Consider the following 15,318-nt stretch of genomic DNA (forward strand, 5'->3'; position numbering starts at 1 on the left):
GGTTTCTGTTTCGTCTCCAGCAAGCAGATTTTGCATCTATACGAACATACGAATTAGGAGGAGTAGGCCACTCAGCCCCTCGAGCCTGCTGTGCCATTCAATAATGACATGGCTGATCTAATAATTTTAACCTCAACTTCACATTCCTGCCTACCCCGATAACCTTTAATAATAGCTTCTAACATTTTACCTATGTCAGATGCTAAGTTAACTAGCCCATAGTTTCCTGCTTTCTGTCTCCCTGCCTTTTGGAAAATAGCTAATGTTAATGAAAATAGCTAACTAAAATTAGATTCAAATCTAATGGAACTTTCCCCAAATTTAGGAAATTTTGGAAAATTAAAATCAATGCATCAAGTGTTTCACCAGCCACTTCTTTTAAGACGCTAGGATAAAAGCCATCAGGACCAGGGGACTTGTCCACACAATTTGCAAAGTACCACTTCCCTGATGATTGTAATTTTCCTGAGTTCCTCCTTCCCTCCCTTCCATTTCCTGACCTACAGCCATTCTGGGATGTTACTTGTATCCTCTATAGTGAAGACCGATACAAAACGTGTGTGTTCAATTCAACTGCCATCTCTTTATTTTCCATTCTAAATCGCCAGACTCACTTTCTATAGGACCAATGCTCCGTATTCGAAATCTTTTTTTTTAAATACTTATAGAGACTCTTACTATGTCTTTATGTTTCTAGTTAGCTTTCTCTGGTACTGTAATTTTTCCTCCCTTATCAATTTTTTTACCATTCTTTGCTGTTTCTTTTAATATTCTGTCCAATCTTTTGACCTACCACCCATCTTTGCGCAATTATATGCTTTTTAAGTTTGATACTATCTTCAACTTTTTTAGTTAACCATGGATGGTGGGTCCGCCCCTTGGAATTTTTCTTTCTCATTGGAATGCATCGATTCTGTGTACTCTGAAATGTCCCCTTAAATGTCTGCCACTACATACCTATTGACCTATCCTTTAGCCTAAATTGCCAGTTCACTTTCGCCAGCTCTGCTTTCATGCCCTCATAATTGTCCTTATTTAAGTTTAAAATTTAAGTTTATCATTTCTCATATTAATACCTTCCTCTCTTCTCTTGTCTCTACGCTTTGATATATCACATCTGCCCACATTTGATCCCTTGCCCCAAATATTTAGTTTAAAACCCTCTCTACTTCCCTAGTTATGCAGTTCACAAGAATACAGCACGGTTCAGGCATGGAACGTCCCAACGGTACAGCCCCAACTTTCCCCAGTACTGGTACCAGTGCCCCTGAAACTGGAACACACTTCTCCCACACCAGTCTTTGAGCCATGTACCCTATGCCAATTTGCACATGGCTCAGGTAGTAATCCAGAAATTATAACCTTTGAGGTTCTACTTTTTAAATTTAATGCCTAGCTCCTCATATTCACCATGCAGAGCATCTTTCTTAGTTCTACCTATGTCATTGGTACCTACTTGGGCAACGACATTTGGATCCTCCCCCTCCCACTACAAATTCTCCTCCAGCCCTGAGCAGATGTCCTGAACCCTGGCACTGGGCAGGCAACACTGCCGTCTGGACTCTCACTTTGCTGCACAGAACAGTGTCAATTCCCCTCACTATACTGTCCCCTACTACCACTACATTCCTTTTTGCGTGAATGGCTTCCTGTAGCACAGTGCCATGGTCAGTTTGCTCAGCCACCTCGCAGCCCTCACTCTCATCCAAACAAGCTGAGAGAACCTCAAACCTAATAAACAATTGTAGAGGCTGTCAATCCTGCACTCTGGGTCTCCTTAGCTGCCTCACTCACAGTCATACCCTCCTGTCTCTGACCAAATCAGAAGACCCTATTTTAAGTGGTGTCAATGCCGCCTGATGCAAAGCATCCAGGTAATGTTCTCCTTCTCTGATGTCTCACAGTGTCTGCAGCTCAGCCTCAAGCTCAACGACTCCGAGACAAAGCTTCTCAAGCCGCAAACACTTACGGCGGATGTGTTTGTCCTTGGATCATACCTTGATCCACACGTCACCTGTCCTGCCATCCTTAATGTGTTTTAACTAATTACCTAAGTATACTATTCATCTATTTATGTTGCTTTTTTATATATTTCATTAACTTTACCACCAGTTTGTACACTATTTTAAACCTCGGGACTGGAGCAGACCGAAACCACTTACCAGATACTTACCAAGCAGCTAGCTACTTTCCCTGTAGTAGAGTAAGAACCAATTCCTACAGAGTGAGAAAGGTAGAAAAAACAAGAGAAAACAAACACCTCCTCCCCCAACCCATCTCCCCAAGATAATGTCCCATTTCCTGACCAATATCTCGCTAAGTGGCAGTGAGATCCAGAGGCCTCAAGAGTACCCCTCTGTAGGAATAACACTCTCAACTAGACAGTTTATTTGAATAAAACACTTAACTATGCAATATAAAAGTGTCAAACATTTTACTTCTCGCTCCATGTAAAATGGAAATGCTCTTCATTTTCTATCTTTGCATAAATTGAAACAGAAGTCTAGCTCTTTAGCTATGAAACATACTACAGTTTCAACACTCACTTAATCTCTCTGCTGGTGAACACAATTTTAAACACAAAATTTTCCTGCTGAAAGCTGAAGCTAGTCGTTTAACTAGCAGCACTTTTTGAAGCCATATTGAAATAAAGACTACATTTTCCTTTCCAATATTGAATGTATGACTATAGCAAGCATGATCTTAAGACTACCTTTAAGCAATCTGAATCTTGTAAAATCTGCCAGCCCACCTGATGGTTGAGCTCAAATTTTCCTTTGATCCAATATCCTGAATATTTTTAATTTAACTTCTCATATGCAGTTTCCAGCAATAAAAATTCGAACAGGTAAAAATTCAACCATCAATTTTTACGTCACAATGAGTGATGTTATTATAAATGGCAGCTACATTTGTATCGGAAAAATTTTTTATTTGCTTTGCCTTTAGAATCAAGAGAAGACCCAAATCACATCCATGTGGGGTACAATTCTAATTCACTGTAGTCTATTTAACACCCAACTCTGTAGCAAAAAACTACTAGCAGGCTTATTGTTAAATTTCTTAGAGCTAGTTGGTGAAGGAGATCAGAAGTCAGTGTTTACTCAGTTTTATATTAATTCACAAATTGAAACATTACTAATGTCTAGTTCCTAACTCTACAACCCACTATCACCATCAGTAAGTATCTCATGATACTTTTTTTGAGCAAACTAAAAACAATTAATGAACTGTCCCAATTGTCTCTCTATATGTGCACAATATATTCTCTCTATATATCCAATGAGTGACCCCCACCTAAATACACTTTAATTTATACAATTAACAGATTATCTGGGAGGCTTCACCCAAGTCATTCTAAAGCCAATCATGATCAGAAGACCAGAAACTCCAGCATAACAAATTGCCATACAGACAGGGCAGAAGAGTTTTTTTGTTTTCAAAATTTCAAGTAAGTTAATCTGAAATAACTATAAATCTACTATCTGACTTCATTGATGCTCAATAATGTCATAAAATGCTCAACATTCAATAAAACTCTATTGTAGTTTACAGCTGAATCAATAGTCAGGTAATTCTTATTCTTTTCATGTTCCAAATTTGAGACATGTAACATACATTTACGCTGAAATACATGGACTTCTGGGCTCACTATAATTACCCAGAGAGTAAGGAAAGACACATATTCCTAAGTCATGTTCACTTACGAGGTAGATTTCTGATGAAACCGAGGAAAACAGTGCAAGAAATAAAAACTGTAACACCAATAATGTTCCTGAATGTACATTAAAAATCTGCCTAAAATCATTGGCCTAGATCTTCTGGTCTCTGGATTGTCAGAAACCAGATGTACCCCACATGATGCGCTTCAGGACCCTGTGGAAGTCCTGACACAATGACTCTGTGGGAATTGCCCAGGAGGTTTCAACTCCTGAAGGGCAATTCCCCTGGTCCCCTGGGTATTCTGAAAAGTAGAGTTAGAGAATTCAGATAGTTCTGACTTACTTACCTGAACCCAGGAAATGTTAAGACAGAAAAATCCTAGTCTAAATCCTGGGCAACTATACAACTGACACGTCTAACTCCCCCCTCGACATCATCTCCACACCCCCAACTTCTCCCCTGTCCTGACCTGACCAGCCCCTGCCACTTGACTCCCCGCTGACCCTCCAACTACCCTCAGCACCAACTACCCCTTGGTCCACTCAACCCAGCTGCCACCCTACCACCTTGTCCACTTACTCATCCATCCACTTAACTATAAACAAACATACTGAAAAGCTGTTTAAATGTCCCAAAGCTTTTCAGTGCGTTAGTGAACACTTACTAGAAAAGCGTCAGCTAGTGCCATAAAAAGGAAACGTCTTCCCCCCACCCCCGACAATCCAGCACTACGAGAAAGCACTTCGATGGAAGACTGGTCTGCATTTCTGAGGAAGCCGGGATCAGAAGGCCCAGCCAGAAATGCAGAGCTCCGTCATGGCACAGAAAAGTAGGAGCAGAGGAACAATCCAACAGTGATTGCTGCTCCTTAGAAGATATAGGCCATTATGTTACTGCATATATTTGTATTAAGTTAGTTGAAAACAAAACGTCTACATACCTCGCCTTTCCTTTATATTGCTTATCATTGGCTTTGCTTTTCTTGTCAATATCAAAAGGACTCCAAGGATTTGGGCCATGGTAGTTGATCTCTGGGTAGCAATCCAACTGTATATACAATGGTCTGTAATGGCTGGATAAAGCAGAAACTCTCAATATTTATTTTTAAGAAATGAAAAATAATTGGCATCTTCACAATTAGCAACTGACAGCAGTTCACAGAGCTTTAAAATCCCTTTTAACACAAAGACCAAGTAGTTAGAGCAGACTTTTCAAAAACTCATGGGTCCGACTCCTTGATTTATTTGCCAACATTTGGGCCTCCTTAGGATAGAGAAAGTCAAGGAGAAATTTAATAGAGGTATTCAAATTTATGAAGAATTTTGATATTTTGTTTCCATTGGCCGGAGGGTTAATAACTAGGAGGATACAGGTTTAAGATAATTGGCAAAAGAACCAAGGGAGAAGAGGAGAATGTTTTCCTGCAACAAGTTATGATGATCTTCAGCACACTGCCTGGAAGTGTGGTGGATATAAATTCAATATCAATTTTCAAAAGACAGTTGAACATACATTTGAATAAAGAAACATTTACAGCTCTATGTGGCTACTTGGACAACTGTTTTAAAAAGCCGGAACAGACATGTAAAAAAATCCCTTTTATGCTGTGGTCTTGATTTTAACAGGGAGGGAAAGCTCGGATGAAAAATCTACAATTTTTAAATCACAATTCCACCTCCAACTCCATGACAATTCAGGCCCTGGACTAGACTCCCACAAAAAGCAGGCGAGGCCCCCTAAGATTCAAAAATTATGGCCGGATGACATCAAAGGTCCAGATAAGGTGTTTCGCACTGCCTGGCAGCAACAACAAGGTTGGAGGAGCCGACTGGCCAGAACAGGACCAGAAAAGTTCTACCTTTCAAATGTTAGCTCAATGGTAGTCCCCCCACCTCTGGGTCAGAAGGTTATGAATTCAAGTTCCACTAAAGAAACAAAGATCTAGGCTGTACTAAGGAGCACTACACTATCAGAGGTGTCAACTTTCTAATGAGAAGTCAAAACATCTGCTCTATCGAATGGACAGAAAAGATACCATGGCAATATTTCAAAGGGCAGGGGAATTATCCCAGATGTCCTAAACAATATTTGTCCATCAATCAACATTACTAAAACAGATTACCCAGATTACTGGTGTTTGAGAGTTTGCTGGGCACAAATTGGATACCAGATTTTCCAAATTACAACAGTGGCTACACTGGCTGTAAAGCACTTTGGGATGTCCTATGGTAGTTTAAGGTGCTAAATAAATGCAAGTCCTTCTTTGAACTTCTCATGGGCCAGAAGGAGTAGAAGTGCTCCTAATCATTCCTTAATGAGTCCTTGAGCATCCCTAGTGCCAGCATTCTCCCTGGACCCCACAACACAAAAAGGGATTCAAAGCCTCGCCTCAATTTCAACACAACTGCACTGCAATCCTTTCAGCCACTGGCTGCCGGGAGCCCACCCAACTGTACCCAAATTACCAGGAAGTTTTATTCAAGTGAAGCCCTGCTCAGAAGGGCCTCCACGTGCCTGGCCAATCCAGGTGAATCACTCACTGCTGGTCACGTGTGCAGACTTCCAATTCCTCCCAATGCCTCATAAAAATTAAAGCCTATAATTCTAGATGGTTCTAGGTCGAGTGATTTTGGTAAAGCTTCTTTCAAGTATACTTCATATATATTTCATTTATCAGTAATCTACATATCTATTGTAGCATTGTTTATTCTGCCTTTAAGTGAACTATTTTTGTTAGAATTTGCTAACATGATATGGAAATTCATTTAATTCTTAAATTCAATTCACTCAATAAAAGTTTTCAAAGTAAAATAAAATGTTTAAGCTACCATTGCTATGTCAATCAGCTGTTGAGAAGAGTTTGTATTAGGAACATATTTTAATCTAGATACAATTAGCTTACCGGTTTATTGCTTCAACTTTGATGAAAGGTTTTTTCAGTTTTCCTGCTTTTTAAATTAAAAACATTTTAGATGAGCAATAACATAAACCCAAAAATGTCAGACATTATCTCAAAGTATTTAAACAAAAAACTGGTAGGCAAAACTAATCAGTTTTATTTGAATTACTACCATATTTTTCTACGCTGCCTTTCACTATAAAATTATTCTTGCGATGGTTATTTTTCCCCCAACATGAGTACTATTGTATCAAATATCAACTTATAACTTCCACACGTTAAGAAATATGTACGCATTGAGCTACAATTTACAAAGCAATTAGCATATTAAAATCCATGTGAAATGTGATATTCAACCACTAGGTTATCAAACTATCTAAAAGTGTTAGTGGATGTTCTGGAGTGTTGTTCCTGGTAAATTAGATGAGAACTGCTTTAGGTAAAATGACATATCATCTAATGCATGGGTGGCTTTAATTACACCAAGTTAGAGTAGGGCAAATAAAATTAATGTGGTGAAATGCTTTTCAGAATGTATACTGCATAGATTCCCAGGTCAGTACGTTTCTAATACAAGGATTTCTTAGCACATGGATTTACATTGTTTAGGAGCAAATTTTAGAAAACGAAGTGGAATAAATAACTGAGAGGGACAACTGGATATAATCAGCAATAACATGGTTGAATTCGTTGTGAAGAGAGAACAAGGATAAGTCAGTGTGCTAGGCTTGCAAAAAAAACATTTCAGCAAAATTAAAAGGGATCTGGCCCAAATTAACTAAGCAGAAAAATTAACAGATTAATGGATCAGCAGTAGCAAAGTACCATTGTGCATAAACAGCTACAGCCACCAAAAATGTGACAAATTTTTAAAAAATATTTGTTCATGGGATGTGGGTGTCACTGGCTAGGCCAGCATTTATTCCCCCATATCACCGATGCTGCCAGACCTGCTGAGTTTTTCCAGGTAATTTTTCAGAGGGCATTTTTTAAGAGTCAACCACATTACTGTGGGTCTGGAGTCAAATGCAGGCCAGACCAGGTAAGGACAGCAGATTTCCTTCCCTAAAGGACATTGGTAAACCAGATGGGTTTTTATGACAATTGGCAATGGTTTCATGGTCATCAACAGACTTTTAATTCCAGATTTTTTATTGAATTCAAACTTCACCATCTGCCGTGGTGGGATTCGAACCCCGGTCCCCAAAGTATTACCCTGGGTCACTGGAATACCAATTAGCCCTGGCAAGTCATTAACAGTAACTGAATAAGACGAAACAGTTCGCATTATATGGCATTTTTGGGATTTCATTTCACAACTGTGTCCATCATCCTGTGAAAATTGACTTTATTTCCATATATATTCCTTTTACTTTTTAAAAAAAATCAATCATTATTAATTCTGAGGTTACAAAGCAAGATGGTTCACAAGGTGCACTATTTGGAGATAGGCACCTGGTATTATGGGGAAGGTGGCAAGTGGGATTTAGCTCGAGTACCTTGCATTGCTGCCATAATTCATAATCCAGAAGTCGTTAGCCAGGGTTCTTTCTCATGCCAAAACAAAAACAGAATTACCTGGAAAAACTCAGCAGGTCTGGCAGCATCGGCGGAGAAGAAAAGAGTTGACGTTTCGACTGTCCAGTTCTGCTGAAGGGTCATGAGGACTTGAAATGTCAACTCTTTTCTTCTCCGCCGATGCTGCCAGACCTGCTGAGTTTTTCCAGGTAATTCTGTTTTTGTTTTGGATTTCCAGCATCCACAGTTTTTTGTTTTTATCCTTTTTTTTTCTTTCTCATGCCTTCTTCTCAGTAAAACTTTACTGGCTCCCTGATGTCTTCAAGTTCTTTATCCATTTTTCAAGTCCTTCTACGGTTTGACTCATTTTACCTGAGCATTCTTTTCTAACTGTAAGGCCCAGCTTTCCCCTGCATTACTGCTTGTATTCTATAAAGCCCCTACAATTTTGTCTCAAACTGCCTTTTCAACAATGCTCACGGTCCCTTCTCCTTCCCTCTCGATAAAGAATTCTGTATATAGCCTACACAAGAAATATTTAGTGTAAAATACTTACCCTTTGCTCTATGACTATTAGATTGGCCAGTTCGATTGCATTTCTCCTAAACAAAAAAAAATGGATAAATATTGTTCTCTAAAGCTGAATGAGGTAGCAATTCAAGTGCTGTCCAAAGCCCAATATATTAGGCACATTTGTGTCAACAAGGCTTGCCTGCTATGCCCAGTAGGTGGTAAAACCAAAAAGATAAGCAACCGACATACAGCTCCTACCACTTACAACATCCCTAGTTATCTGGGACAGCCACCCATAGAAGACAGGTGGGCACTGTCAAAGGTGTCAATTACAAAGATACCAATTAAACTGTATTAAGCGTGCCAATTATTTTGGGTTGTTCAAGCAATTGTTCGCACCGCAAGTGTAATTCTTAATTATTATTTCCTTTCTGGTACTCCTGCTATGTTCAATCAGCCCCTATGGTTCTGCAGACCTCCTGTAATTTAAGTGATTTCAACCTTCAACCAGAGGTGGAACACTCTCAGTAGCCCGCTTTAACACATTATTTTGCATAGCATGCTGTATGTTAACGAGTGCACCTCAGTGCAAACATTTTTTTAAATGCATCAGAGGGGAGGCATTATATAAATGTGTGAAATATGGAGAAGGAACAGCAGACTTTTTATTTCAATAAAACTGTGGCAAGAAATAATATTTTTTAAAAGTTTTTAAAAAAGGAAGATATCAGTCTGAACTCTTCTACTTCCCTTGATTATCATTGTTGTGGCCCCCCTGAGAGCACAAATGCAATTTAATTACAAATTTGTGGTTTGGTTTGTGCTAGGGCTAATAGAACTGGGTTGAGCTTTGCAAAATTTCAAAACATTTCCAAACTCAAAATTGTCTGGGTGGTGAAAGGGCAGTGCACCAGCCCAGGAATTTCCAAGCTGCTTATCTTTTCAGGCACCATAGGTAAATGCCATGGATAGTCACGTTTGTAATATAAAGATTAAATGCATGTTCAAATTAATTTCCATATATCTCAATCTTCTGACACCAACAAACCTTGGAATTCTGCTTTTAGATACAGTCATCAGTGAAGCAAAACTATTGAAAATAGCCTCTTCAAACACTCAAAATTTGACAGTAAATACAAATGTGCGAATAAAACCGAGGTGCCAGCAGTTGCAATCTTAACCCACAGCATTATTTTATAACTCACTTTTGATGCCTTTCGTATCATTATCAATTAAGAAAAAGAACAAAAAATGTCTAACCAAGGATGTAGAGAATTGTTATACTCTTACCCCTTTGACAGCAACAACAGATTTTGTGGTTACAAATGCCTCCTTCCGTCTTGCAATATAAGCTTTCACATCTAAAAATAATGTTAAGGTCACATAAAAGTTCCAAATTTATTTAGAACTAGAAAGATGGAAAAAAAGACTTGAATGGCAAGACTGGAATGAGATTACAGAGATGCTGGTGATCAAGGTTTCATCATACAAAACCAGTTCAATCCAATGCATTTTTTAAATGCAATGAGCTCTGGCCAAAATACTGGTATGCTGCAACAAAATTATTATAGTTTTCCATGGGGAGGGTTTTCCCCTCATCAGGCGGGTGTGGCAGGTGGGCCCGGTAGCAACCGCAAAACAATTCGCTGCCTGCGATTTCACGGGCAATTAATGGCCAGCCAGCGTGAAATGTGCGCTGAGAGCCTCAGCACTGCCGGGGTGGAGCCAAAGTGCTGAAGTTTGCTCAGCGCAGGGGTGCGCTCAGTGAAAGCTCTCTAAAGGCACAGAGTTGCCTCAGGGCATTAAGATTTAGATTTCATTAAGAAATGAAAAATAAAGATTTGGAAAATAAGGGAAACATGTCTCCACATGTGACCATAAGGCTGGAGAGGCAGCGAAAAATTCAAATTAATTAATTGATTAATGGGTTTAACTATCTCTTAATTGTTGGCAGGCACAATGCTGACTGTCGCGCCCACCCGCTGTCTGAAATATCACACAAGTGTACAATGATTCAGGATGCATGCCCGACATCATGGCGCGCTATTTCACACTCATGCAAGTCAGACACGTGGCCACATGGCGAACTGAAAATCCTGCCCCATGTGTTACACTCACACATCAGGTACCTAGTTTTGAAGTGGATGAAGAGGACATGAATTTATTTCACTCTTAAGTCAGGCAAAGGATCTTACATGAATGCTTAACTACATCAGCTCTCAACTCAAACTTTTAATAATAAGAAAGAGTAGTCTTGATAATCTGTATTCACCTAATATTAGAAGCTACAAAGTCAACAGCATAGCTTCACATTGGTCACAGTATAACTAAATAATTATATTTCAACTCTTTCTTGGACTCGACCTCAAGTTCTGTCGAAGGGTCATGAGGACTCGAAACGTCAACTCTTTTCTTCTCCGCCGATGCTGCCAGACCTGCTGAGTTTTTCCAGGTAATTCTGTTTTTGTTTTTGTTTTTAACTAAATAATTTTATGAGTAAAAGTTGCGCTAGAAAGTGTTTACTTAACATTATCTTGCCAAACAAAAAACTTTGTTAATCTATTTTACTAGAGCAAATTCAGCACATCATTTTTCACATTGTAGAATATTTGATTTCCTCATATTTGCATGTTATACTGAGCACTAACAGCATCCTCAACAGTTAAAAGGCTTGTTGTTTGTACCTATTGTTCAACAATTTTTGATTCAGATTCTTCCAAATGCTATCAATCTCCCCTGAGGTCCTCACATGATCACATAAGATCTTCAGCATATTTTACAATTGTACAAGTACTCTGAGGTCTGACGGTTAGAAGAATAATTATGGCTTCATAATCAGAAAATATGATTAAAAATTGTGTTTCAAGTACTTTTGGACATATGGATGCAATTGGTCAAAGTTAAAAATTATAGATTTAATATGATACCAAAACGTTTTTTTGTCATTGGAGTAGAACTTAAATTGCTTTTCTTGGAAACTTTAGATGTGGTGATCAACGAAATTAAACACTTTGGACAAAACGCATCATGGTTTAAATTGTATGACTGTCAGAAGGAGCCAACCTGATGGAATAAACTACATCTTGCAAGTAAAATCATTTGCTACCAGTTTTTTGGCAAGAAGAAATTCAGAAGGTATTCAGAAACATAAATATGCCAAGAATTAGTTTGCAAAATACATTTTGTTCAAAATCCCAGATTCATATAGGGAACATATAAGTAATACTTTGCTAGTGGACTTTTCAATTCATAATCAATAACTGAATTGAGCATTTAAAAATATTGATGGTTGAGATAAACTCACACCCTAGTAAGGGATGCTTTATCCAGCCAGTTCCCATATGTTTAGCTACAATTTCACATTGCTGACATGCAAGTTAAAACTTCAATTCAAACAGTGCAAAAAAAAAATGAAAGGATACCATCTATGTAAAGTATCCGTACTCCCCAAGCCACAGCGTTGGAGAGGATGTTATTTCCAGGGACAAATTCCTATATCGGGAGGAAAGGAAAGAAATGGATTTGAAAGAAAAAAGTACATCAAACTTCAATCAGAAATACTTCATCAAACAGTACCATAGAAGTGAATACTATAATCATCTATTTTTAAACATCTATTAAATTGAACCCAAAATTGTCAAGACAGTGCCATAACTCCTTTTTAGTATGTCAGAATCAGCTCATATGAAGACAAAGACAGACATGAAACTCATCTAATAAACCTCAGAGATCATTTCAAATACAAAACATTAAATGAGGAAGATAATTTGTTTAAAAATATTCAAATAAACAGTTTTAGTTTTATTCCTAATTATTCACGTCGCTGTTCTCCCAATAGAACACATGTCTCAATGGTAGTAATGAAGAAAGGAATGTGGGAGGAGTAAGTGGAAAAAAGAGAGGAGAAGGAACAGGAAGGGGGAGAAAGAAAAATGGTTGGAGTGATCCCTCAACATGAACGGGGTGAGGGTGGCCGAACACAAAAAGGTCTGATTTTCTTTATGTGATAAGGAATCATGTAATTATGGCTTTTTTATGATCTGTGACGAAATGCTAGGCCACTTCAAATGGGTGGAATTATTAGATTCAAGTGGGTACGAACATACGAATTAGGAAAAGGAGTAGGCCACTTGGTCCTTTGAGCTTGGTCCAGATCACAGCTGATCTGATTATAACCTTAGCTCCACATTCCTGCCTAACCCCAATAACCTTTCACCTCCTTGCTTATCAAGAATCTACCTTTTTTTAAATACATTCACAGGATGTGGGCTTCACTGGCTGGACCAGCATTTATTGCCCATCCCTAGTTGCCCTTGAGAAGATGGTATTGAGCTGCCTTCCCAAACCGCTGCAGTCCATGTGATGTAGGTACACCCACAGTGCTGTTAGGAAGGGAGTTCCAGGATTTTGACCCAGCGACAGTGAAGGAACAGCGATATAGTTCCAACTCAGGATAGTGACTTACTTGGAGGGGAACTTCAAGGTGGTTGTGTTCACATGTGTCTGCTACCCTTGTCCTTCTCGGTGGTAATGGTCATGGGTTTGGAAGGTGCTGTCAAAGAATTCCTGCAGTACATCTTGTAGATGGTACACACTGCTGCTACAGTGCGTCGGTGATGGAAGGAGTGAATGTTTGTAGATGTGGTTCCAATCAAGTGGGCTGCTTTGTCCTGGACGGTGTCCAGCTTCTTGAGTGCTGTTGGAGCTGCACTCATCCAGGCAAGTGGGGAATATTCCATCACACTCCTGACTTGTGCCTTGTAGATGGTGGACAGTCTTTGGGGAGTTAGGAGGTGAGTTACTCATCACACGATTCCTAGCCTCTGACCTGCTCTTGTAGCTACAGTATTTATATGGCTAGTCCAGTTGAGTTTCTGGTCAATGGTAACTCCCAGGATGTTGATAGTGGGGGAATTCAGTGATGGTAATGCAATTGAAATTCAAGGGCGATGGTTGGATTCTCTCTTGTTGGAGATGGTCATTGCCTGGAACTTGTGTGGGACGAATGTTACTTGCCACTTGTTAGCCCAAGCCTGGATATTGTCCAGGTCTTGCTGCATTTGGACATAGACTGCTTCAGTATCTGAGGAGTCGCAAATGGTGAACATCACGCAATCATCAGCGAACATCCCCACTTCTGACCTTCTGATGGAAGGAAGGTCATTTATGAAGTAGCTGAAGATAGTTGAGCTGAGGGCACTACCCTGAGGAATTGCAGTGATGTCCTAGAGCTGAGATGGCTGACCTCCAACATCTACAAGCATCTTCCTTTGTGCTAGGTATGACTCCAAACAGCAGAGAGTTTTCCCCCTGATTCCCACTGACTCCAGTTTTGCTAGGGCTCCTTGATGCCATGCTCGGTCAAACGCTTCCTTGATGTCAAAGGCAGTCACTCTCACCTCACCTCGGGAGTTGAGCTCTTTTGTCCATGTTTGAACCAAGGTTGTAATGAGGTCAGGAGCTGAGTGGCCCTGGCAGAACCCAACTGGGCATTAGTGAGGTTATTGCTAAGCAAGTGCCGCATGATAGCACTGTTGATGACCCCTTCCATTACTTTACTAATGATCGAGAGTAGGCTGATGGGGTGGTAAATGGCTGGGTTGGATTTGTCCTGCTTTTTGTGTACAAGACATACTGGGCAATTTTCCACATAGCCGGGTGGATGCCAATGTTGTAGCTGTACTGGAACAGCTTGGCCAGGGGCGCGGCAAGTTCTGGAGTACAAGTCTTCAGTACTATTGCTGGAATAATGGCAGGGCCCATAGCCTATCCAGTGCCTTCAGCCATTTCTTGGTATCACGTGGAGTGAATTGAATTGACTGAAGACTGGCATCTGTGATGTTGCGGACCTCCGGAGGGGGCCGAGACAGATCATCCACTTGGCACTTCTGGCTGAAGATTGTTGCCAATGCTCCAGCCTTATCTTTTGCACTACTGTGGTGGGCTCCTCCATCAATGAGGATGGGGATATTTGTGGAGCCTCCTCCTCCAGGGAGTTGTTTAATTGTCCACCACTTTTTACAACTGGATGTGGCAGAACTGCAGAGTTCTGATCCGTTGGTTGTGGGATCGCTTAGCTCTGTCTATCATTTGCTGCTTATGCTGTTTGGCATGCAAGTAGTCCTGTGTTATAGCTTCACCAGGTTGACACCTCATTTTTAGGTATGCCTGGTGCTGCTCCTGGCATGCCCTCCTGCACTCTTCGTTGAACCAGGGTTGATCCCCTGGCTTGATGGTAATGCTGAAGTAGGGGATACGCCAGGCCATGAGATTACAGATTGTGTTCGAGTACAATTCTGCTGCTGCTGATGACCCACAGCGCCTCATGGATGCCCAGTCTTGGGTTGCTAGATCTGTTCGAAATCTATCCCATTTAGCACAGTGGTAGTGCCACACAACACGATGGAGGCAATGTGAAGGCGGGACTTTATCTCCAAAATGACTGTGCGGTGGTCATTCCTACTGATACTGTCATGGACAGATGCATCTGCAGCAGGCAGGTTGGTGAGGATGAAGCCTAGTATGTTTTTCCCTCTTGTTGGTTCCCTTACCACCTGCCGCAGACCCAGTCTAGCAGCTATGTCATTTTGGACTCGGGCAGTAGTGGTGCTACTGGGCCACTCTTGGCGATGGACATTGAAGTCCCCCACACAGAGCATATTCTGCGCCCTTGCCACCCTCAGTGCTTCCTTCAAGTGGTGTTCAACATGGAGGGGCACTGATTC

General features: G+C 40.3%; 1 protein-coding gene across 4 annotated transcripts in view; it reads right to left on the reverse strand.

The window, feature by feature from the left end:
- LOC121275945 (protein DBF4 homolog A-like) overlaps window positions 1-15,318 on the reverse strand; it is a 60,531-nt gene that overhangs the window by 10,269 nt on the left and 34,944 nt on the right. For 2 of the 4 annotated variants that reach the window (XM_041183843.1, XM_041183845.1), the window contains exons 6-10: window positions 12,016-12,085; window positions 9,884-9,954; window positions 8,637-8,682; window positions 6,566-6,608; window positions 4,604-4,735 (exon numbers count right to left, since the gene is read on the reverse strand). In XM_041183843.1, the coding sequence (XP_041039777.1) occupies window positions 4,604-4,735; window positions 6,566-6,608; window positions 8,637-8,682; window positions 9,884-9,954; window positions 12,016-12,085 (362 nt within the window). Of the gene's footprint in view, window positions 1-4,603; window positions 4,736-6,565; window positions 6,612-8,636; window positions 8,683-9,883; window positions 9,955-12,015; window positions 12,086-15,318 lie in introns of all 4 variants that reach the window. The other 2 variants (XM_041183842.1, XM_041183844.1) reach the window with 1 other exon arrangement.

This window comes from Carcharodon carcharias, chromosome 3 (genome assembly GCF_017639515.1).
Source record: "Carcharodon carcharias isolate sCarCar2 chromosome 3, sCarCar2.pri, whole genome shotgun sequence".
Taxonomy (NCBI): Eukaryota; Metazoa; Chordata; class Chondrichthyes; order Lamniformes; family Lamnidae; genus Carcharodon; species Carcharodon carcharias.